A 25831-nucleotide genomic window follows, 5' to 3' on the forward strand; every position below is an offset into this window, starting at 1 on the left:
GATACCATTTGCGCAAAGCCTAACACGTGGTACATTCTTGTCGCAATACTTTTTTATTTCTAAGGTATAGCATAGTATTATCGTAGCAACGTATTATTACCGCATGACAGAAACAATAACTCTATACTGTGATTACAGAGAAGCTCTTGCGCATTCTAGGCTATAACGATGCTCGTTTTTTGTACTTTTTCGTTTATGTACAAATAACGCCAGTACATGGTGCCCTTGAATACTGCACCGCACTTTGAAGTTACAGCGAGCGCAAACGAAGCTACGTAAAGTACAGGAGTGCCTGTCTACGGTGGTGACTGCATTTATGAGAGAATTTGTTTTATATCATATGTCACTATTAGGTAAACTTAAGTAAAAAATGTTTGAATATATATATATATATATAAATGAAGCTATTTATTTACTTTCAGGTTGAATTCAACTCAGACAACTCTGTGCAGAAGAGCGGTTTCGCGGCGGTCTTCTTTACGGGTAAGTGTACTGAATTCTAACAGACAAGCTCTTTTCTATCGAGAATCAGTCTCTACAGCTTATGCTGTAGGTTTACGATAAAATTTTGTTACGTTTGATAGTGGATGACACTGCACAGACGCGAATATAGAGGAGGTCGTTGCCGTCAAGCTGCTTGAACTGACAACGTCTAGGCTTCATTAATAAACAAGTTTCGGGTCCGGTGCGGGAGGTGATGGGGAATAAGTAGACGTTCCCGCTGAACGTCAGTTTCCCTTGTCTTTAAGCCTTATCAAAAAAGCTTGAAACCAACTTGGCCATTCCTAGTAAAGACTGCTCTGTTCATTCACTTTGAGATATTATTAAGGGTCGCCGAAGCAACTTACAGAGTGGTGCTAGGGCAAAATGCGGAGTTTCGGTAAGGCCAAGTGCACTTGCGCTATAGCATGACTTCCGGGTGTGGAGAATATGTTGCCAGTTCAGATTCTAGGCGGTCACTCTTATAACTGCTCACGACTGCTTGACGAATTTATGCTGTAGTGTTAATCTGAGCATGATACGTCTAAGAAGTATGACGGTCAAAACGGAAGTCGATCAATAGCAATTTTATTAAGAATGAATCATGATCGATTGTCAGTACAGTCAGTATTCTGATAGCTTATTTGTGTAATCGTTACGGGTTCACGACGCACAGATTACTGTCTATACCTATACATTAATAAATGTATTAAACTACTATAATAATCAGGAGACAAAACTGCAGCCGGACAGCTTGCGAGCACGAATATTCGATAAACCTGCGACCTTAGAGGCGCGCTTGCAACATACGTTTCACAAATTGCACTCAGTCTTTCGTACAAACAGAGTGTGTGCATTTTTATATATGTGCGCAATACATCTTGCGTGCATGCTGACAGTAGAGATATTACAATATTGGCGGAAGCTTCAACTGACCGCCTGCGCTATCACCGGGCGCGAGCCGGCAGGAGGCTCCGAATCAACGAACGGACGTATGGGCCTACGTCCCCATCCTGATTCGTCAGCAAAGCTAACATAGCTGCTTGGAAGCCAGCTAGAGATGCGCAATGCGACTTACTTCCTGTACGGCTTCCGATATGCTACCATCCGTGAATGTATCGCCTGAGCCGTAGCAGTCACTCTGACAGCTGCCCTACTGGCCGATTGGTCTGGCTGGCTACAGAAACTAGACGAGGACCAGGTTGTCCAACGGTCTTTCGGTAGGTCGAAGCACAAGCGACCAGGACGACAGAGCCATCTCTCCTGTGCCTTCCTCCCCCGCTATTTTCCCTTGAGAGTGGCACACGAAGCTACAAAAGACTGTGGAGATTCCCACTGGATTAGAAAGCGACCCAACTTCAATAGCTGGCTAACCTAACGGACCCTACTAAATAACGCAGAGAATGATGGAATAGACATCCAGAACGGTTGCGGTGTCCAAGAAGGTTACAGGGCATGGAAAGCGTAAGCCTCATCATCGAAGTAAATTTAAGTCGTACATGAACCGTAATAGCTACGACCAACGGCTCAGCTCACAGTATACAAGACGACGATGACGTGTATGCGTATCACAAGCGAGTGACTGTTGCCCATACTTGTTACTTATCTCCTACGGTGCAGTAGAGGGTTTCTCCGAACTGTCATCTATGTAGCCATTGGCTGATTAAGGCACAGCTGTTCGGCAAGGAACGAAGTGAGTATGGGAAATAGCAACCTTCTAATGTTGAACGGTGCAACTACGGTTTTCAACAAACGGGGAATAGCAGTAATACGCTAATATCGCTTTTTGCCATCAATTTGCTGTTTTTTCCCCTCTTTTTTTTTCTTTTTTTTTTTTGCATCCCGCCCGTTTTTTGCCCGGTCTTCCGCAAGAGAGCTACAGGGAACCGCTTAGGTGCAAGATCGTCAGAACATGACGGATCGACTAATAGAAAGCGGTGGTGGAAATCAGGTATTTTTTGTACGAAACTTTCCGGCGGAAACTTGCCTTCCTCTTCCTGCTGCTACTACTGCTGCTGCTGCTGTGTAATAAATTTTGGCTAAAACTTTGTTCTCTAAGACGTTCATGTCGGGCTGACTAATGCTGTGCGGGATGAACAGAACTAGTAACAGTTTTAAGAACAACATAAGCACTTGAGGGTAAGAACACTAGCAGTAACAACAGTAATCAACAAGCATAACATAGACCTCGTATAGGAGTTCTCGTACCCAGGCGTCAGCGTGGTCGCAATAATGAGTCACTTCAGTACAGGACAACGGCTATTGTCATCATCAGCGAGCGTCTCATAACATCTTTTCGACTTTAAGACGTTTATCGAAGGAACATTGCCAAACGCAACTGTACTTACATTAGAAGTATCTGTTCGCTTAACCCCTACAGGGGGGTTCGGGTTAGCTTGAATGCCTTTAGAGAAAGGACAGATTGAAGAAGTCAATTCTGTGCGAGTCGGCAGACACCTGTTTGGGACATGACATGGCAAAAAACAGCGTTAATATTCGAAAGTATTTAACTGTAAAAGTGAGGTTGAGCAAAATTTTTTTCTTATAATGTCGATGGGCGTCTGCTCTGTTGGGTCACATAACCTGTATTAATCGGTTAACGCTGCTTGTTTACAATTAGTTGTTTTTTGCTGGCTGGCTAATAAAAAAAAAAAAACGTTTTTTGGCACAATCGGATTGAGGCGGCCTACATATACTAAATACAGATTAGTGCAAAATCCTGAAAGATACCAGCCAAACGAAGCGGATCACCAGGACGTTAATAAACTTAAACTATGGTAGCATGCTAGGAATAGATATCATTGGTCCGAGAAGAGGATTCGGAGCTCTTTATTCATGCAGGTTGCCGGGAGGGGCAAAGTGCTACAACAAAAAGAGTCAATTAATACGATCGATGCAGCTGTATACCTGGATGATTGACGATCAGATAATGAAACACAAAAAAATTTAATCTGACCACGTTACCAATGTAATGCGTGGTCATTTTTTGGGAGAAAGCCACCCGGTAATAAGTGTACGCTTATGAAACGACACCATGTGCGCGTTATTGTAATGTATTGCAGGTATTAAGTGCTTGCAATATAATGTTGCAAGGTTATATTTTACCATTTGCCGTAAGTAAAATCTAGGTAACTACGAACCAAGCCCGTCAACTTATGTAAGATGAGAATCGAATAGCACCAATACGGAAGCTTGGAATATCTAAATTTCATGTAACCCTGCTAATTAGCGCTAGTATATAAATATAATTAATAAATAAGTTTGCTAGCCTACAATTATGAATCAATTCTTGCTACACTATATCGGTTCACTCCCTCATTTACTATAACCTTATATCGAGTCTGTTAGCGTCATAAGCACCATTGTGTACATGCATGTTCTGTTTATATGTAGAGCGTACTGTCTCTCTTGTGTTCGGTTTTACCCTGCAAAACTATTTGGAGTAAGCCCACACAAACTACGTTCCTACCCCGTTTCGCCGGCAAAAGCAATCATTTAACAGCATTAATAACGGTGATAGTGGTGTCTGCGCCTGACGTGATAATTATTCCCACTTTATTCGTCGCAGGCGCTTACGCCACGGGCCGCACGACGGCTGGCCTTCAGCTCCCTATTGTTAGAACTACTGCTGGACACACGCATAGACCATCCCATCGTTTGCACCCGGCGCCCGTTGCCGTTCCGTTGTGGCCCCCCGCCTCCGTTTGGATGCGAAATAGAGATTCTGGTCCTACTGATGTTTTAAATCAGAAGAGGCTCTCCCAAACAAACTCTGCTAGTGAATTCAACCCTCAACAATTGCCAACTTGCTTCGCAACTTTTCATTTCTACGCTTCATCTGTTGTTCAGTTCTCTTCATTCTCGACGTATGCTACAGTAAAGCCAAAGACGCATAGCGAAACGAGGCCTCATCGAACGCCAGCACATCAAACACACATAACGGCAGCTCTTTCAGGCACGACACTATGCTTCACAATAGATTATGTAGAAGCCGTGTAACGTTATCCACTTGGCCCACACGGGCCGCCGTATTTCATTACTACATAGCTGAGTCAAACATAGCTAAACTCCCATTCGACACGCTATGAGTATAGTGCCCTGGTCCACCGACGGGAAAACGGAAGGCACAGTTACGCGTTTGGAAGTAAAGTCAAAAGTTTTATTAAGGACATGTCTGTTATAGAAAGTTTACTCACAAAAAAAAGCATAACATACCATACAGCAATAAAATGTAGCCGTGTTAAGTACAAGTTGAAAAATTATAGATAGCTGGGAGTTTGCAGTGGGTGCTTCGACCAACTGAAGCATTCAACGATGTTCTGAGTAGCTGTGCCACGACATATTTTGATAGCGCGATATTTACGCACGGTTGTTTAAAAGAAGCTGTCAACGGTAACTTCCTGTCAAAGTAGATAGGTCTCGCTTTGGCCAAACCTATGAAATGGTTCTGTTTAAGCATTAGTAGGGTTTTCTTGAATCCGCTACCTATATTTAAGGCTTACACGTTGTTATATTTGAGTTATAAGGCAAAAAGCCAAGCTGATTCGGTTTAATCGAGACATCACTTTTATGTGGTCCGAGTGTTCCTTACCGAGAAAAGGTTGGTATATTCGTGAAAACGATACGTAAAACGTCCTGCATCGTAAAATGGCGTTTGTGTGTTTCGGCCGTGCGATTAGTTAAAAGCCTAGAGAAGGATTGTTTTTAGTTCGCTGCTCCTCTCACTCTCTTCGCCCTTCTTTCTCGCAAATAGAGTTCTCTAGAACTAGTTCCGGCATCGCCATTGATGCTAATTATTAATATATGTTTAATAAATGTAAAAATCAAACTATGAAAACTCGCGGCGATTATTCTTCGCTTCTCAAACAACAAGACACCTATAGCGACATCAAAATACTTCTTTTATGCAGATCGGGTACAATTTAGGCGTCCAAAAAACCGTGTCAGCAGCCTCTTATACACTTATTAAACGTTGCTTATGCGACTGCCTATTGTCGTAGCGGTTATTATTATCATGTCATTATGGACGCCATAGTAACAACAAAATTAACTTGTAACGTTTTCGTAAACGAAGGAATCTTTCTGTAGCAGCTTGCTCAGCTCCTTTTTCATCGTTCTTCGCCATCCCTTCATCGTGATCGTCATGGTATCATTGGCTGGCTGCCAGCCAACATGGCAAGGCTCTCATCGATCACTTAACGCTTTTTCGTCGGCTGACCAGTCCCACTGACATGCTTGGTCCCCCCGATCAATGTTTTTGCCTCAGTCTAGCTCGTACGAATCTTTACGGCGAAACAATAGACGCTAGACGACGGCAGTGTCCTATCCTGCTGCAAGCATTGCTATTGACAGCGGCGAAGCTGACGCGGTTGGACGCAGCCGATCCAGCACGGCACTTCCGTGGGTTCCATTCTCATCAACACGATCGTAGAACTAGCACTTCCAACATCGATAGCAGAAACAGAAACATGTGCTGCGGCACCAGTAGCCGTCCTCCTAGCGCACCTAGTTATCGGTACTCAACCCAGCACGGCTCGACCGTACGTGTGTAAATCTCTTCCGGTTCGCTCAATTGCACGGTCAAGATCCGCTAGTGAAGCCATTGGGTTCAATTCAGTCGTTTCGCGTCGATATTTTTCTTTTTTTTTTTTTTTTTTCATTTCTCCACCCTTAAGCCTTCTCTGTCGAAAACCAACGCAAGCTGCTTACGCCATTGTACGTATCACAAACACATACACGCACTCACACATACATATATATTCCGTACGAGTTTCAGAAATACCGTTTTCTGTATTACAAGAACCGATGCCTGATCTTGTTATTTCTCGAAAACAAATACGGGGGTTCAGGATAAACGTTTACTTAGCTATTCGGCCGAGGAGCGTCGCGTTTCATTCTGCCGACCGAGGACCTTCCGCTTGACTGAACCGCAAGGACCCTGCGATACGCACTTGCTTGCCGTTTACCCTTTTGTATGTACGAAGTCTTCGGCCCCAATGCGTCTGCTTCTGTCGCTTTTTTCCATTTTTAGTTGTTCTCAGTCGACTCAGTCACAAATCAGTGAAAATGCATTGGTCACATAACCCTTCTTAAGTACTTTTCCCAGACTTTTGCTGTAAATGGTCCCAGCATGACTGCCCGATTTCTGAGATAACACCAAATTCGCTTTGAGCTTTTCGCGAGCCCTCCATGAACTAGCTATTCGCAGTCGTTGGCCGTCTTGCCTACACGGTTAAATTCCATTACTGTCGCCGCTGTTTTATCGCTGCTGCTGCTGCTGCCGCAGCAATTGATCGAGATGATAAGGCATTTGGCGCACTCCTACATTGGTCCGTTCGCCTGATTGGATATGGCGCCAAATTCAAACCAGCACCTTTAGTTGTGCTATACACGTTAGCGTATAAACGTCGGGTGCGTGTAATAGTGGTGCTGGGAGACTGTACGAAGCAATGAAGGGGAAACGGGATAGGTCATAAAAGACGCAGGGCTTATTCGGCTCATATCGAGCTAGCTTGAGCTCAGCCAGCTGACTAGGCATTTTGTGCGGCGCAGCGGGAAATGCGATCCTATTTTGTTGGCACGTTTTCCCACTACCCTATGTTAAATCGAAGCATGATCATATATATGCAAGTCGTCACCCCATAGCCGCCTCCTGCCCAGAAATTCCAGTCATCCCTCTCCAGTCTCTGTCTCCCGCTTTGCCTGCCCCCACGTCATCATGCAGCCAAACATCTGAGCCTTTTTCGGACTTGGTATTCGTGTGCGTTGTATAAGCAAGACGCGTGAGCAGACTCGCCAGCTACAATGATAAGCAGCAACCCTTTTGTGTGATACGCTGGTCAAAGGACAGCTGAAGCATGGCAATGACTTCGAACTGCGGCTTATGGAACGCCATGCTATGTCGGAATAGGCTGCGAGCAGAAAACAAATAAAGAGATAGAAAAGAAGAAACAGACAGTGCTAAAACGGTGAGAGTCACCAAAAAAATGGTGTTCCTATCCTCTCTGGCGCTTTTTCCCTTTCGCTACTGATGAGCTGATGTGGGCTGGTCGCTCGCACTACATAGACCGTACGTACGCAGAGGCCGCTTATAGAGTACGGCAAGCGGTGACAGCAGGCACTGCGAGGACTTTTGCTACCTCGTGTGCTTTGCGAAGATACCGAAGTAGCGAGAAGAGGAAGAAAGTCGGCCATTGCTCTAAGCTACACAGACTTTTGCCGTGGCAAGCAAAGTGTCGTACAGCCAACGGTATTTGTGAGGATCCCTGGCGGGCTCCGGCTGGTCGGTGTTGTTAAGCTAGGCCCTTGCTGTTCCGTCCATGGTCATTCGCTTATGGACGGCCGCGCATGTGTGACGTATGGCGTGCTTCCTGGGCATATATCTCATGCCCTGCATCGTCGGCCTTACCGTTAGGTCTCCGGACGTTGGGCTCCGTATGGCTATCATATTCCCTCCTGCAAGTCACCGCTACTACTACTATTACTACTACAGACACCGGCCTACATTCTTCTATGGTTATGAGTTTTGAGGGTGGAACTGCCCGCACTCCCTGTTTGCCAACCCTGTCCACTTACCACTTGCGTTATATCGCTTTCCCTGGCCAAACCATGAGACAGGCAGTCGGTGCCAGTCCGTCAGACAGCCAGGCTAGGCACTGACATCCTGTAGTAGACATACTAAGCTCACAAAACAAAACCCCTAATTCGCGGGAAGAGGTGCGAAGAAGCCAAATCAACGGTCAAACAGCGGACACCCAGTCGTACAGCAGCGGGACGGCAGGACAGCCAACTTTGATTTGTTGCCTCTCATGCAGTTGGCAAATGAACGATAAAATTCAAACAAACTCACATGACCGGGTATAGTACGATTACTGTTATATATATATATATATATATATATATATATATATATAACAGTATATATATATATAGGATTGTTATATTTGCCAACAGTACGTAATATATGTCCACAAATACGATGTATCCTTTTCGTTTTATCACCGCCTGTTGTCTCGCATGATTGTTGATAATAATGCTAATAATAGTAGGATTTCTTACGTGGCAACTAATATGGGCACGAGTAATTCAGGCGACGCTGTTGAATCTGACCGCCCAAAAAGTAATTGATGGATGATAAACACACTCTTTAATTGTAAATGTGCTGAAAATGTTGTGACACAAGAAAGTTGAAAAGAACCGCAGAGGCACCTCGCATAGTGGCACGTTGGCACCATGAAACAGATGTATCCTTTGCCTCCCCTTTGTCAAGCCAGCAGGCAGTCCACTACAGTGAAATAGGATGTGTTTTTCTATATGGTAGCTTGCTTAATGCGATATTTCAGATTGATTCAAACAGATAAAAAAAATCATTCTGACGTAGTAAGAGAGCGGTGTTAACTAGGCAAAGCATTGCTTTGCCGTAACTCCCCAATGGCCAGCGAAAATCGAAACCCAATGTAGGGTTTCCAAAGTCGAAGCATGAACTGCTATAACTGGGAAGTAATGCTCGCTGTTTGCCTGTCTCACTGTTGATACTGTTGTTAGTACAGTATAGCGGCTTTGCGTTTGTTAATCCCTCTCGGTATAAGCGTATTACATGTGTTGTCGGTGTGTGTGGAATTTGAGTGGAAGCGGCTGTTGAGAAGGCCGACGAATAGCTTGCAGGAACCGTACCGGTTCACCGACGCCTGAAGCGGTCCGACTGCTGTCACCCGCCTTCCTGTCGTCCCGTCGACATGGGGTCTGGTGGTACAGAGCCTTCCACAGCTCATTCAAATGGAGATGTCTGGTACTATCCAATCTGATGGTATCCCATATGGTGTCGTCCATTACCAGCTTGTTTGATCCTCGTTTCTCTCGTTGTCTTGTTTCTCTCTCACAGAATTCGTCTCTATTTTCAGCAGCGTTCTTTCTCCTGAATGTTATACTGCAAGCAGGGTTCTCTAACGTAATGCGGCGATGAGGTACCTTGCGAAGACGTTTGCGGTATGGGGAGGTAAGGTGCAATGTGGAGTGGAGCAAAACAATCTGTGGGGGTTAGGAGAAAATACGCGGGCCACAGGACTAGAACCAAGGAATTTTCCGGGGTCGATCAGTCTTTCATCCGTTCGGGCTAGGGCACATCATCGAGTAATCACACTGCAAGTCAGCACCCACAGACGAGGTGCTGCCTTGTCACCTGCTTGAGATGAGGAGAAGGCAGAACAAAATTGTGGCTGTGGATGCCTGGCTAGGGTGAGCGTGTATGCGGCAGTAGCTGGTTCGGTCGGCAGTCTAGGGTTGGGGGCAGAAAGTTTCTATCATGTTTGGGCTGATCTGGCCCTATCTGTATTTTTTAGGAAAGAGCGCGAAAAAGCGTAGAGTATCCCAAACGAGTGAAAGACAGAGAATAGAATTCCAATAAACGACAACACTATCATTAGCAGAAGCACCAGCATCACCAGCAGCAACAAAATGGAACTGAAAAAGCGTACGTTTTACAAAAAGATGACGAAATGGCCAAAATCGTAACGGTAATAACAGCAGCAGTAATAATGACAACGACATTATCAACACTACAACAGAGATAATGGCGTCTATGGGTATGAGATCTGTAAACAACCACCAAGAAAAGGGACTAAAACGAACTTGTCTGGCTAACGCATTGCATGTCTTCAATTCGCTGGTTCCATGGCGCTATCATTAGGCAGCGGAAGTGAACTCACTGATGGGTAGAACGCAGAGAATGGGGCCTAAGCGAACTACTGGGGGAGTCTGAGGTAGAGAAGGTTAGGCAATACGAAAGGCCGCCAATGGAGTTACACAGGTCTGCAAATCGAACGTTGATGCTCCTTCATTTCTTTTAAGCTAGAGACCGTGAACTTATCCTCCTCTTCCTGGATTGAAGTGCATCTTTCGTGTTTACCCTATTTTTTAAAATTTCGAAGAATCTTCGACAAGCTGGCTTTTACGAGACGAAATGCTAAACCAGGCGACGACCAAATAATAACTTCTAGAGAAAAAAAGACGTAAGAATATTATAAAATTGTTTTCCAGCAATGACTCAATCATGGATGTTAAAAAAATGTCGATATCTCAACAGTCAGATTCTATTCTTGCAAAATTTTGAATGAATCTAGCATAGGCGATACATGTAGAAATATACACATACGTATCTTGCTCGCCTATACGACGAGTATCTTATTATTTGCAACATTAACAAGGACATTAATTAGTTTGAGATAGTAACAATTTTAATGCAGGGCAAACATTTTGAATGAGGAAATGGTCTGAATAGTTTTACGCACTGCCTCTTGAGAATATAACCGTAGCTATAGTATATATATATATATATATATATATATATATATATATTAGGTTATATAATGATCTCGGTAGAACGTAAATTACTTGCGGTGCTTTGGATCAGTATTGTAACACATTATCGTAAATATGTCGAATATATGGCAAATTGATGAAGACGTACCGGCCCGCGGGGCTCACCAGTCTAATGATCCGCTATCATATAATACACAGTCCTATAATTTTATCGTATTGAGCAACTTGGATGACTGTATTGTAGTCCTGACAAAGACAGGTATTGTCTTGTACCTGAGCCCGAGTTGGGGTATTAAACTTACCCATTTATGTCCGTATAACTTAAAGTGAACATAAAGTGAGTATAACCACGGCGTTACATGGGAGTCGCCTGTATAAAAGCTCACAGCGGTGTACGTACAGCTTGAACCACATGACCCGAAAGCCAAAAAAAAGAAGATCATAAGCCACTTTTGACAAAAAACATGGCTAAAATCCTTATCCTGGGGGAAACAGGATCAAAAATCGCACATGCGGACTGACAACTCATAAAGAATAACTGTATTAAGAAAAAAGGAGTGGGATAAAAGGCAAAAAAAGGATGCACGAAATGAGGGCCAAGTGGAAAAGTAAGAAAAAGTTAGTTAACGTTTCTTATAGGTAACCACTAGCAATGCACGTTAACTTCATTATAGTGTTGCCACTATGGTTTATAATGAAAAACTCATTGTGCTTAAGCGGTTACATCCGCATTGCTTTTAACGTCGTTTTCGTTATCGTTCCCTCATGTTTATTATCATGTTCTCATTTTTCCGGTGTGCCCTTTCAATCGCGATCTGTCTTACCCTATTCGTCGTAACCTCTATGCACTTCTGCCTCAGTACCACTCTTTCTTTCTAGCCAGCCCGGTCATCGAACCAAGCTTGCTGGACCCCGCGGGTCAGTCCGCCTACACTGCTGTAACTTCTGTGTACACAATGGATTTATAATGATGTTTAGAACTCACTTCCTCCATAGACGTTTCTCTGCGATGTTGAGATGCTTCAAGTTCCATTTCCTTTTCTTTGGTGTTTCCCGGTGTGTGTATAAACAGAGAACTGCATGTAGCGCAGCTACCTGTTGCATTGTAATGGGTTCCACCCGCTATCAAAGGACGCCTTTCCGCCAGTCTCACAGAGGGTCTCTTCCCAAATAACTCCTCTTTTGCCTGGGGAACTCTGTGGCGCTAGTGAAGAAACGCCAGAGCGAGACCCAGACCAGTATGCTCCGGTGACCCGTACTCACTGCACCCATAACTGTACCTCTGTTACCCCTGTTGGCTCCCGCCATGCCCTTTCTTCGCTTTACCTAGGGTTTACTAATACTCGTTTACGCAAAACGCACTTTCATGTGAAGCAAGTGGCCTTGCGAAAAAGGTGTCAAGGAGAGATGTATTTGGGGGGTGCAGGAGGATTGGGAAGAAACACAAAATAAGTATTCGGTGCGTATTAAATTTAGTTGAATTTTGGAGCACTGTTGGCTCACAGTTTACACAGGCACACGAGCATATTTATTTTTGTTCTGCACATTGAAATCTTCGAAATCCGGTAACAAGGTAAAATATCTATAGAACAATGGGACTAATTACTTAAATAGCTAGATATTTCGTAGATATATAAATATGTTTTATACGTTATGCCAGTTAAATATATATATACGTGAGTGGTCGATTTATTTAAGCCATAACTACATGTATAGGCGGAAAAGCCTATATGTTTCGTATTGGATTGAATCAAAGTTGTGCGGCTTGTCCGTATGACGAACACAGATCATCAGCGGCAATATTAAAATGCAAGATTATGTCTACTATTCATTCAATGTCTAATAGATCGATCTAAATAGTGCGCTGTTCTTCGGCTGAGTCTAGCCATCTCGTTTCCAATTTTCATGCACCTCGCTATAACGAAAGTATAAGAAGACTGCTAGCCATATATCAGTGTTACTGCTACTATAAAATATGATACTTTTTACAAATCTTCAAAACTAGCAACTTCTAATAATATTATTGCAGTAAATATGTAATAATATATATATATATATATATATACATAAAACGTAATAGTAATATAATAAACTTCCACGTGCATTAATTATCATCTAGTTCACTTAGTAATTGATTAACGCCTAGTAAAACGTATTACGTAGCAACTTTATTACTGGTTTATTTAGTCTTCATTGCTGCTGCCCATACACACATCTTACATGTTATTTTTGTTCCTGGTGAAACGTTCTCGATGGCTCGACGGTCGGATGTCCGCTAAAATAGACAAGGACGAGTGTTCAACGAATAATGGAGGCTGTCAGCATATATGTCGGAACACGATTGGTTCATTTCAGTGCGCCTGCTTCAATGGTTTTGTACTCCATCCAAATGGTCGCGACTGCAAAGAAGGCACCTGCATGCACCACGTGCATTCACAACAAGGCGGTGAAATTACCTCGCCAAACTATCCCCTCGTAAGTTAATTAAGGCTAACTTATTTTGAAAGTGCTTCTTTTCTCATCGGGAAAAAACCGCCTTACTTGATAGCACTATAGAACACATATATAGACAATTTTCTTTCCATGGCCCGATTTCTTGGAGTTTAAGTTGGTCGTGTAGAAGAAAGGACTTACGCCTTCTGGAGTATAACACAGCCAGATCGGAGAATTGTTCCTGCTTCGTGTCATCCACACAAGCATTTACGAAGACAAGTGGTTTTTGTCTACGTTTGACGCTTTTCTATCACGTTTTATGGAAAGGTTTCAGTAGTCAACTAATTAATGGAAAACAATCTTGGTAAAGAAAAATGCGCCGGCTCAAATTATATCATGTATTACTTCTGCGATACTTATGTCCATATTATGAAAGGAGCCGCTATTTATTGAGTTTTATACGATATTTAATTGGAGTGAGTGGCGAACATATGAGCGATATAATCGTGTCGACCAGATCCGCTTTCACTTACCGCTGTTATTTCGTCGCTCTTCCCAACCATATAGGAATATCCTTCTAAGAAGGAATGCGCCTGGCTTTTCTCGACAACTCCAGGACACCGTCTGAAGCTGGTAAGCTGTCGACTATTGTAGCGTCCACAGCTATGGAAGGAAAAACCTGTTTTTTGTTACGTTTACAGGGCAGCGACGCATTTGTACTTTAGTCTAACCGCATTAAGACAAGTGTCGTGGTGCAGTGAAAATTTATGAATTATATGAAAGCAAAAAAACAGGCTTCCGCTTGCGTCTCCAGCATTTGGGTCTTTTAAGTTATCATGCAGCAGTGTTATTTGTCGTCGAATGTTCCCTCTGTCGTTGTTACTGTCGTCGTTTGCAGGTCTTTGATGACTTCGAATTGGAGCCACACCAGGAGTGTTCCTACGATAGTTTGTCAGTGTATGACGGAGAGAATACCGATTCGAGTTCATTGGGCATTTTCTGTGGAGCGCGAGCGCCACATCCGCTACTTTCATCGAACAACAAGATGTATCTCGTCTTTAAGTCGGACGCGTCTGTCAGCCGAAAAGGCTTCAAAGCACGACATTCAACAGGTAATGGAGATACACAGAATTCGTTTAATTATCGTTATGTAAAGGCTCTACGTACTTGAGAATCGGCAACGAGGAACTTTGAAAATCCTCTACATATTCCTACAAAATGAGCTTGGCAACCGAAACCCTGTTTCAATTCAATCGGCCAAAGAATATATAGACTTATGTTAGATTTCATTGATTTAACAGTTTCTGAATAGATTAAACTATATCTACGTCATGTTTTAATGACCTTCTATTAGTTCTTTAGCGCTGGCAAAGCGGATTCAGCTTCGACGTCTGATACCTTCTATTGTCTTGAAGGTAGTTTGGTAAAATACTACTTCTATATAAAGTCGTATCGTAGATCGGTGATCTCGGATAGTAAAAGTAGTGCGCGGACGGACGTCGTGTGTAAGTGGACATACCACACATTTTTGAGTGTATCTGTGTCTCACAAATAATAACATTAACTCATAGTCAATAGGAAAGAGTGATCAAAGTACTGCTGATGGTTTTGTCTGATCCTTCATGTTTCAGTTCATTCTAAATTATTATTAGCTGCAAGATAAAAACTATATTGGTAGCAAAACATTTTTTCTAGAGATTTACTCATATCACTTATAAAATCGCCCATTTAATCGAATAATAGGCCTAACGACCTCGTAAGTGAACGAAAAAACTCGTTTTACAGCTGATCCTCTAAATTACTAACTTTCAGAGCGTTAGAAGTATATGAGACTCGAATTGCTTTTGGCTAATGCGGCTATCGGGCTAAAATTTACCGGTCGGTAAACAGTCCCTGGTGGTGCTAAGGACGAACACAACTCGCTACGGGTTATAACCCGCGATGTTCCTTCCCCGTTGTTATTTATTTCTCTATAAGACTCGCCACCTTCTTTTCTACCATCGTCCCTGTGCTGGCATCCTTCGTGCTCTAGGTTGCCTTTCTTTTTGGACACTTGCTAACAGTCTATCTAAGCTGCCTACGCCATTTCCGCCGCTCAACTGAGCGCAGTTGTGGCGATCGCCCCAGCGCCAATAACCCCAGGCCTACAACGGGGCCATGTCGTCAACCCTCGACCGGCCAGTTGCTGAACTCGAGCCACCAGCCTAGGGAAGCGAATCTCTTTTTTAGCCTACTTCAACCCGCGCTTGTTGATATGGGTCCACATATCCTATCCTACAACCCTGAAAGACCTCTAGCTTTTAATAGTGTGCTGAGCGAAAGTCTGAGTCAATTAACTATTTACTAGAATAGCCACGCGCCAGTAACTTTGCTCGTTTGTCAAAGATGTATACCCTGATAGGCAATTTGTTATTTGTGTATAATTTAAACTATGCGAAGACTTATGAAATAGATCCTTTTTTCTAATTTGTAGCGTTTAATAGTGACGATTAATCTACGTAGATAATATACTAATAAGCTAGGACCGCAACAATAAGCTGAAACGATAAAGTGGGCAGAATAGAAATACGTTTTCGATATCGTTTTGTTTGGAAAACGTATAAAATTCTGCAGGATTATATATTACTGAAGGAAAACAGTTCTAGCCGTCGGTCGTCGCAGAAGCGTTCCATAAGACGCTTATGGTAAATAAAGGGCTATGTGACGTACTGCTTCTCAGGGTATCCATTACAATGTAACAAAGTGGAAAAATGTTAACGAATACAATTTTCATACGGCTTAAAGTAGCGTAGACTTTTCAACCCATGGAAAGTCTCGTGCGAGGTTCCAGCAGGCTTCTGACCCATGGTCAGAAGATGTAGTTTAACTAACTCTGCCACAGTGATCCTGTGGAGGAATGTTTCCTCTTACGGGAGCTGGTGGACAAGGCTTCGTTAGATAATATATCTTGCCCTATCTGTAAATCTAAAATCGAATGGGTACTGGTTTAGAGTCTACTTCTTTTTTGACTGTTTTAGTTTCTTGCCTGGCTGTAATAAGAAGTAACGTTTGTGGCGACGCTCCGCCGATTCCTGCGGAGTTCACCCGATCGGTGAAACGATCAGCTTCAAGATTTAGCTTCTCCTTCGCTTTTCCGATCTTGAATCTACTGGCTCATGTATGAGCTGTCATTGGAGCACTAGCAGCCAGCAGTAGCGGCGGTAGCAGTTGATTCATTTCCAAAGCTGGCTTCTTCTTTCTGTTAGTAGGCAGACTTCTATGTGGCGCAAAGGTCTACATAGAGGAAGCAGGCTGAGAAACTGTCTGTGGGTAATGTGAACGCTGATTGGCGCGTGTTAAGCCCGTGACACACTCGCTAAAGCGCTTTCGTCGATTCAATGACCTTTCGAAGAAAAGGTTCTTGCTGGCCTCTGGTAGAAAGTGAGGCTTTTGCTTCCATCGCTATAGAAGTAGCGACACGCACTGGTCCACATGCAAGCCCGCGAACAGATGCAGATCGGCATACACATTTTCTCACATATTTGGGGCCAACACCCTTATGGGCACACTATTATCCTCAATCTCTTCCGCCGCAAGGGGAGTCTTGTTCGATCGTAAGTTTTTTTGGTTGGCATCGACATTGGAATATTCGGTGCGACCCTGCTATCTAATCGTTTCTTCGAGCATTATTGTTTGAATACTCCATTGGTATAGGTTTTCTAGGGTACGAAAAGGTGCAGACCATAGGTTAAGGCTCTATCTCCCCTTTTCTCAAGTCCTATTCTCATCAAGGGCTCTCCTCAAAGCCGACGTTTGAATCAGTTCCGTTAGTTGGGGCTCGCTGGTTCGGGAATGATCATAGAAAAAGAGAGAGAAAAAGGATGATATCAACGACGAGGCCGGCAACGCTAAGTCGAACACGCTGCCTGTAGTAAGGTTGAGTGTCGGGCTTAATTCGGTTAGCCAGGGCGATTTCGACGCCGCCAACGTCTGCACACTGCAACGTATGATAATATAACAATGTTCCCATCCTTCATGCTTTGCTGCTCCCCAAACAACTAGCTGCCCCAGCCCACCCCAACCGATTATGACTTTCTGTGGTAACGTTAACCCTGCCCAATGCAGAGGCGACAAGAAGAACTGGGTCGAGGACATAGTTGTAGCTTTCACTGAGCGGCGAAGAATGAGCACGTGACAAGGGAATGGGAAACGCAGACAGGCCTGGTCCGGTAGCGTTATCTCAAAAAATTCGAGGAAGAGGCAATTCGACCGCCTTTCTCCCAAGAAGTGTGCAGGGTCGCCTTTCCATCGCTGCTAGGATAGCTTCCATTGCCGTGGCCGTCTTCGCCGTCAAGTGTACAGAGAACAGTCACTTAGTCAGTCAGAACCCATCGCCTCGGTTCGGGCCAGTACTCCAGGAGCGGCGCAGTTCCGAAAAATATGCGTAACTCCTTCTCTCTCTTCTTTGCTCTCATGCCGGCATATTCGTATTTGCGTGTGCGCATGTGTGCATGTGTGCGCAACCGCAACGGAGGCCGACGGGAGCCGGTCTGTGGCAAGCGCCAGCTTCCAACCTCTGCTTGTTACGCAATTCCTTTCCGTATGTGTCAATGGCACACTCTAAGCCACCTCCATCTGCACTTCTTCGCGCCTCTTATGTTACGGTTCGGCCATTCCACTCACCGCTTTTTCAGCCGTTGCTGCGCAGTGTGCGACAGGACCTTCTTTGCATTCCCAAGCGCCTCTTTCTTGGGCGTCACCACAAACACTGGCGACCGGCCAGCCGTTGGCTCTTCCTCCTACTGCTATCCCGGCTGAGTGTGCTTTGTGCTTTGCAACCAAAGCAGGAAGGCTAGAAGTACGGCGGTCGTCGGGTGTGGGTTACACATTACCTGCCTGCCGGGTCGGCGAGCACACGCCATGCCGAACTTACAATCGGTCTTACCACGCTTACGGTCTTACCATTTCTTGCTACTGGTCATTGCTATCATCGTTCTATATGCGATACGCCATTTGGATTGGAGTGGTTGTAATCAAGCAAACCCCAACAGAAATGGTGGTATGACAGCTAGCTTGAATGGTGTCTGTCGTCATCGCGTGCTAGACGCGTTAGGCAATGTTAAGAGGCAGCATGCGAATAGACCGCAGCCAGTCTTGGCCACTCGTCATATATACAGGGTGAGTCTTTTCATTTCTGCTGCTACCGACGGACGAGAGGCTTTCAGACAAAATGCTTTTGCTGTTGCTGAATACGTCACTGTCAATCGTGCGAAAATCGAATGCTTGAAAATCGTTTGTGGCAACGTCGTTCTCTTGCTCTGTGCTGGAATACACGTATTTCGTACATTTTCTCGTACACTTTTTTCCTTTCCCCTTCTGCTGCCTCTCGTTCGTTTTTGCCTTTGTTCAAATGTTCAAAAAACGTTTCTGTATGTCAGACTGGGAAGTGTACATTGACTCGCCATCATATATTGCACATCATTTCTGTTCCTTTTCGCCTTGCTGTTTGCTTAAGAAGAACAGTTTCTCTGCGGCGCTAAAACTCAGGCTATTTTAGTTGCTGCCTCACCCCGCTCCGTTCGTTGTCATTGTGGTGACACGCAATACCTACAGGTCGCTACGTTTAAGCTGACTTAGAATCACTGAGATGCAGTGCAAATATATGAAGTCTTTTGTAACTCTTGACTGTTGTTTAGCGCACCGGTCCGGAGTTCAGCGGACCGATCTGGTCTGTCCCGTGTCATCCCCTCCGCTGCATCTTGAGAGCGGCCGTCAGTCGGGTAAGCTCTCTTTGACTTACTAATGTTACTCGGCAAAGACTAGCAGCTGTACTCTTGTCAGGTTAGCTGAGCTGCACTTTCCTAGTTTATTCCCTTGTCCCTTCAGCCAGGTCGTTAGCAACCAAAAGACCACCTGCTCACCGTAATTCCGTCCCTTCGGCTACTGCTGTTACCAGCGTAACCCATTGCCCGGTTGATGCTGCTGCTGCTGCCACCTCGAGTCGCTTTTGCACGCCTTTTTGCCCGTCGAACCAGCCCGTGGGCTCTACTTGTGTCCCGAACATTCTTCCGGGCTCTCCAGGATCAGACAACCTCTTTAGTGAAGCTGTTCTGCTTTCCTCTTTTCTTTTATTCGGCGACTCTGCCAGTTTGGTAGATGGCGACGGCGGCGCCAGTATTAAGGTCAGGAGCAGGAGGAAAAGGAAAAGAAGGAGTTACGAAACAGGCAGGAAACAGACACACCTACCTGCCCGGCCAGAACGGAATGTGGTGGGTTTCGTTGGAGTGGCTAGGGTCAGCAACAGAAACACCAGTAGTTTTCTTTCAAATGCAACCCGAGCTAATGAGCTTTTCAGGGTCAGGGAAGCGCCTTGGAGCCAAAAAGGTTAGCTTGGTGGAAGAAAAAGGCAAGGGCGGAACGTAGGATGGAAAAGAAACAGCGTAATCTATTGTTGAGTGGGACAGCATCCATCGATAAAGCAGTAAATTCTTAGAAAGGAACTTCTCGAACCCTCTTCGGATTAGTTCATCGTGCCCTATCCTCTTACGTTCCAGAAGAAATCTGACCTTCACCCCGGGGGACACCAGGCAACTCTATGCTAAGTGAGACTACTAGTTATAGGGATTTATCGATGTTTTAAAAGGAAACCGGCTCCAATCTGTCGGGCTTGACTCTGATTAAGATTCTGAAAGGAAGTATTCCATCTGCAAGTCATCCACCGCCACCACTCTGTCCACTTTTCGACCCTTCTAACGGTTGTCCTTTGCTTTTCTCACTGCTGTGGAGTTCGCTTCAATCAGGAACTAGGCCCTCAAATTGACAAACCGCCATGTTATGTTCGCCTGCAGCATACCTATTTCGTCGGCCTAGTCGAGCAAAGTGCGAGCCGCACTCGGCTTCTTTTCGTGACGAAGAGTAATTACGAGCAAAGGCTAGCTACAGATGTGGGTAAAACTTCGCCAACGATGTAGGAATTCATTGGCTGACTTGCTGGCCTTGTTAGATGGCATTCATGTAACAAGCGGTTACTTTTATCTAGCTAAGAGTCCCTTATGACACCTGTCGGCAGCAAAACAATTATGTGTGGCTTCGTCTGCATGCTACGCAAACGGTGTCTTCTACACACATACACACACGGCTCATTATTTTGCTACCGCAGTCCTAGATTATTGTGGACTACGTCTACTTCTGCCATTATCGTTCGCTGCTTCGTGTTCGTCTTCCTCATCGAAGGCCCAGTGCCTGTCCTCTAACCTGAAATGCCTCATGTTGGTGTACTGAGGCGCGTTGAGACCTTCTATCTGCCGGTCCCCTGTTGCAGCTCCTATCGTAGTTAACAGATAGTCCTTTGTTCGCCTTGTCCCCTGCTACTGCTTACGGACAAGGGTCGATTGGCAATGCCTCTTAATAAAGATGGCCATTTGTCACCCGCTTTCGGAGAAAACCTTGACTTCGGGTAAGGCATTCTAGAAAGGCGCCCAGCTAACCCGATAGGATAAAGCGGCACAATAATACGTCCCGGCAGTACTAACTCGCCATCGACTTGCAACATTGCCAAGCGTTACCAACAGCACAGTCTCCAGTGCTGTCTGAGAAAGCACAGCTGGTCCTAACAGCTCAAATGGAAATCGAGAAGCGTTCGTGTAACGTCGTCTATCCTCTATTTCGAGCTGACACGGCAGTCTTCTGAGGTAAATTCACAGTGCCACCGTATGGGCAAAGTGAATACGGCTCATAGGCATTTGGAGAACAGGAAATAGTGAGGAGACGTGCGTTTTTTTAAAAAGTCTTTGAAGAAGAATGGCTTTATCTTTATGCACTCTTGCTACGCTAATAGTAGTCTTTCAAGAACAACCTAAAGTCAAAGTGTAAGGCGACAGTGGCGTTATTTATTGTTAACGTCCTTTCGTTGCTGCTAAACACAGCTAACGTATAGATTATATGTAAATGTATATAAACTTAAAAGCGAAACCGTCGGTGACGTCCTATATTGAACGTCTCAACAGGTAAATTTATTCGCCTCGTTCAAAACAAATACTGCTCGGAAGGATTACAGAGGAACAAAAACAATTTTTAATCGTAACGCTTCAAAGTGAAACGGTATCGCGTTGGTGCCGCTTCTGACTGGCAACGGCGAAGACGTTTTGCGAACCACTCAGGCCAAACAGTGAAACTGTTCTCTACTATAATTGATACCATATTCTGTATTGACAAATGTTGTCCTACTATACACACTATTGTTCCCATTCGGTCGTTTTCGTGTGACTATGCTGTTCCTCTGTATATTATCGCCCAATATAACTAGTAATATGGTAATAATGGCTAGTAAAAGCAGATAGAAGCTTCGAATATATAGTCCCACACATATCCTATTTTATCATTTCATTACATTACTATATATTAATCACATACTTTGTTTGTGGTATAGAGTCTACTGGTGGCTACAGAGTCTAAATTCAATTGGAGATTTAATTAAGCCTCTTTCGTTAAACAAGAAGACCGATATCGATAAATCGCTGGGATTGTCTCTTCCTGTGGCAGAGTTGACAACGTTCGAGGCCATTTTAAGGTCACTCTGTTTCGCGGCTTCAGTTAGGCCCGTTTTTAAATTATGGCCGTATCGTTTGCTTATCTGCATAATGTTATCTTGAGTTAAAACGATCGTAAAATTTAGACGACGAAGTAAAGCATTCTAAAAATTCATAATGTTATTAATATACCTACGAGAAAATACCTACGGGAGGTTTATTGTTGTATCTTCCAGTAGACATTTCGTTTAAACTCTATGCAAAGGGTGTGATTCTCAATATATGTGCTGCTCTGAACGCACATGGGTACTGATAATTATTCAACACACTTAGTTATTTGAAACTTGCTAGAGTGATTTTTTTGGGTCATCATGTGTACTTGTACATTGAGATTTTGACGACGAGCTTGTGCTTATATATAGAGCAATACACCCAGCATCAGGTTCGATCAGGGCCATAGCTAGACAAAATAGCAGTCAAAGAAGCTGTCGTAAGATTTACTGCGAGCGGGAAAATATCGGAGTTGACAGCGTCAAGCAGATCCTTTGAACTGAAAGGACAACGAAATGGACCTGAGTAATGTGTCGCATTCATTCCCTTTACGCTTGATCATGAGCTGTTGATTTCTTCGTGGATAAGGGCAATAAGTAAGTTCGTTGCTTAATCAGAACGCGGACCACTGGAATACCCGTAGCGTCGTTAGTAGCCAACGTTGACTAGCGAATAGCGCAGTGTTGATACTATGGTACTCGTCTTTAGATGATAATAGTATGTTTTTAACATGGCGAATGTTGGGAGGCGGACGTTCCTCCTTCCCAGTCCGCCGTTCCGCCTGTATTCATGTCGTCAGGTTGTGACAGCACTTCCATCCCTTTTACTGTCGATGAATCGATGCTTACAGACACTGGGCACAAGCCGCTCGAATCGGCTGCATATGCCCACTGGTTCCCGGACATCGGTGCCCTGTTACCTTTCCCTTCCAGCTAACTTCACTTGTCGCAGAGACCACACTAATCACCAGATGCAGATTTCCTCACACGCACGTTCCGCTTAGATTTATCAGCGAATAGGAAGAAATATTCTGAAAATATCTAAAACGACTTGACGCGACACTCCTAGGTGTTTAAAAAAAAAAGGTCAATATATGCACTGGATATCATCATCATCATCGTTTCTGATGGGCATAATTTACAATCCCTCTTATGGAATACCTAATCATTTTTATGAAGCTCATAGCGTGATTTCTCACGCAACTATTTCGCTTCACACGGTGGTGAAACGCATGAGCTTTACATTGATAGCATCCACATCAGGGATACCGAACTATTAGGGCGGTTACAATTCTCATTTCACACGTTTCCCTCAAATTATTGATGAAATTATTTTCTCAAGAAATCAACGTCAGCGTTACGCATCACTGCTGCGTAGCATAGGCTGCGAATACCGTCGTTACATTGTTTACCAGTATTTAAATCTACCAACAGTTATCAGGATGCGTTTACGTCCATTCTCCTAATATTATGAGAAGGTTAAGTAGGTCGTACTATTCTTGGTTCTATTATAGTACTTCGTTCTCTCGAATGTGCGATACGGAAATCAGGAACAGCAGGTAACTAAGACCTTTCGACACGATATAAAGCCAGCTTGTAGCTCCTTGCTGGGCAGAACCTGTCGCCAATATCAAGCGTATAGTGTGTTTTCAGCTGAGCACACGTTTCCCTGTTCCTTTCAATTTTGAGTACGACGTTTGGTATTCTAGAGGTTAGAAAAAGCGAGCTATTACTTCTTGTACAACCAGGATCAGCTCTTTTCAAGTTCAAAGAAGATATGTTTCATCGGCGATTTCGAAAATAACTAAAAGATGACACATCTTTGCTTTGATATTACAAAGCAGAAAGAACATCACGCTCATATCGTTTTTCTGTTACTGACTGTGAGTTGCCGCGTAGAAAAGCAACTCTTCCCAGCGCTATACTTCCGTTTAACACTGGCGTAAGCTACTTAATCCGATAGTCAGTGTTAGACTGTACAGAGGTATGGCACATCATGCTCACAGAGCTGTCGCAGAACCGACAGAGCCCTTTGCAAAGGCATATCTGCCTGTCCTAGAAGTCCTTCTTTAAGCAAACACAAATGATACAAGTGCAGTTCGCACTTGATTCGATACGAGTATTTTGAGGATGAAGAGGTCTGTTTCGGTAGGTGACCTCGCTCAAGGGATTCGAGCTCACTTTTGAACTGAATTCCATGAAGTTATTTAAGTGAAATAGACGACAAAATTTTCAATAGAAACCAATTCTCACGCTCACGTACTTTGAAATGAGTCTACTTCTAAAGGATCACAGATTTCGCAAGCCTTTCGATAAGATTGTTCCAGATTAAGCCTTTGTAAGCAGCAGTTTAATGCTTCTCAGTAGATCAATAATGGCGCGCACGTCATGCCGCGTACATCGTACTTTTTGGACAAGACTCGAAGTTTTCGAATCAATTACGCCTAAATAGAAGCAGAACTCTTTCATCTATGAATAGAGTAGTTGGGATAGCTCGTTATCACCGTTATTACTTCATCGAACGTATTATTCAAATAATTGTTGTACAAAATAGTAGAAATAACTGACATATAACGTTGAACGAGCGCTCCCTAATATTTTCTTCGTAAACTTGGGTATCTAGACTAGTCAAAACGAGCATTTTGGACCCTTCGTCATAAGTAATAGCCAACTTAATAATTTATGTAGATCTGATAAGAAGTTACCAATACTATGCTGACTAAGGGAAATACGAAATTTACATAGCCATCAACTGTAGCGTGTAGGCGATTTTTTCAGAAAAATCTTTTACCTTTTGCTCACAGTTGATTATTTGGCTTCGGGATCGCTTGCGTTCCTCTTATTTTCTCTGCCCTACCTTGATCTGACTGTGAAGAATAGGTATGTCGTGTATGGGCCGAAAGGACGATTTGAGCCTGAGTCCCTGACAGCCCGAAAACGGCCAAGTGTTTTCAATGGCTGCCCCATTTCGGTTCCTATTCCGAAGACTGTTGAAGTTTCTTGCTGTTTTCTGTGGGCGGCCACTTTTGAATCTAGCCTTCCCTCCCGTTTCCTCAACTGAGTGAATTTTCATCAGTGAGGTTCCATATTGGGAATACCGGCAATAGTTTTTTGTTATGGCGGCGGCAGTAGCAGCAGTGAGCGCCTAGGTAGATGGAAAACGAGCAAAGGTATATACGTCCGTTGTTGCTGGTGCTAAAGGAGACGGCATTTGAAAATGATCCAACATCTGTTTTTTGTAGCTTATGAGACCTCGTCTGCCTGTTTGTTCTTTCGTTTTCTAGTGGTTGCTTCGACCCGCCTGCCGGGCTACCAGCCTGTCCTGGCTACGTAGACCCTCACAGGACACAGGAACAGACATACGTACCCCGTCCGCACGTATATAATCATGCACATGAACACGCTTGCAGCGCTCGCATCACCTAACAGCTGCACTTACTCTAGCCGAAACGTGGAGTAGATACGCAGGAAAGGCTCCGGAGATTTGACTGGTTGGCTGCCTAGGTGACTGGTTGGTTATTTGCTGAATGTAAATTATGCGATTTGCCAAATGTGGCACAAACGTGCCTGCGCTACTAGAGATGCCAGTTCTGCCCGCTGTAGCGACGGCTAGCGTTGCCGCAGACGGTTACCTACAGCCCTCAGTGCAGCAAGCTGTAACATATAACATGAAGAGACGGCGCACTATGCACATGCCTCAGTCTGTTGCTTCTCCTTCTGTATTTTGAAGCCACGCTAACGCTAGCAGAAACCGATACGAACATTATGCGAGGGGAGGCGAAATCGGTGGAAGAAAAGAAACACAACCCACCCTAGCAATCCTGTAAAGGAAGCGAAGTTTCGACGCTTACCCGTCCGCTTCCTCAGTTTACACTATGATTCGCTCTCCGGAGAACTGAAGTTCAACGAGCGATGAAATAAGGACCACTCAGTATTTCGCGGATAAATGCGGGCCAGTGGCAGTCGCCGACTGCCAGCAAAAGTCGGCTCAGATAGAGCAGACGGAAGCCTCCATGGCGCTGCAATAGTAAGATCCAAGACATC

The 25831-nt window shown here is 44.2% G+C and overlaps 1 protein-coding gene across 1 annotated transcript in view; it reads left to right on the top strand.

Moving 5' to 3' along the window:
• Positions 1-25831, top strand: part of LOC111263176 (protein tolkin) — a 111821-nt gene that overhangs the window by 78855 nt on the left and 7135 nt on the right. Inside the window, exons 17-20 of the mRNA XM_022838049.2 lie at positions 423-483; positions 13082-13272; positions 13798-13863; positions 14129-14342. Of these exons, the coding sequence (XP_022693784.1) occupies positions 423-483; positions 13082-13272; positions 13798-13863; positions 14129-14342 (532 nt within the window). The remainder of the gene's footprint in view (positions 1-422; positions 484-13081; positions 13273-13797; positions 13864-14128; positions 14343-25831) is intronic.

This window comes from Varroa jacobsoni, unplaced genomic scaffold (genome assembly GCF_002532875.2).
Source record: "Varroa jacobsoni isolate VJ856 unplaced genomic scaffold, vjacob_1.0 scaffold_740, whole genome shotgun sequence".
NCBI classification, from domain to species: domain Eukaryota; kingdom Metazoa; phylum Arthropoda; class Arachnida; order Mesostigmata; family Varroidae; genus Varroa; species Varroa jacobsoni.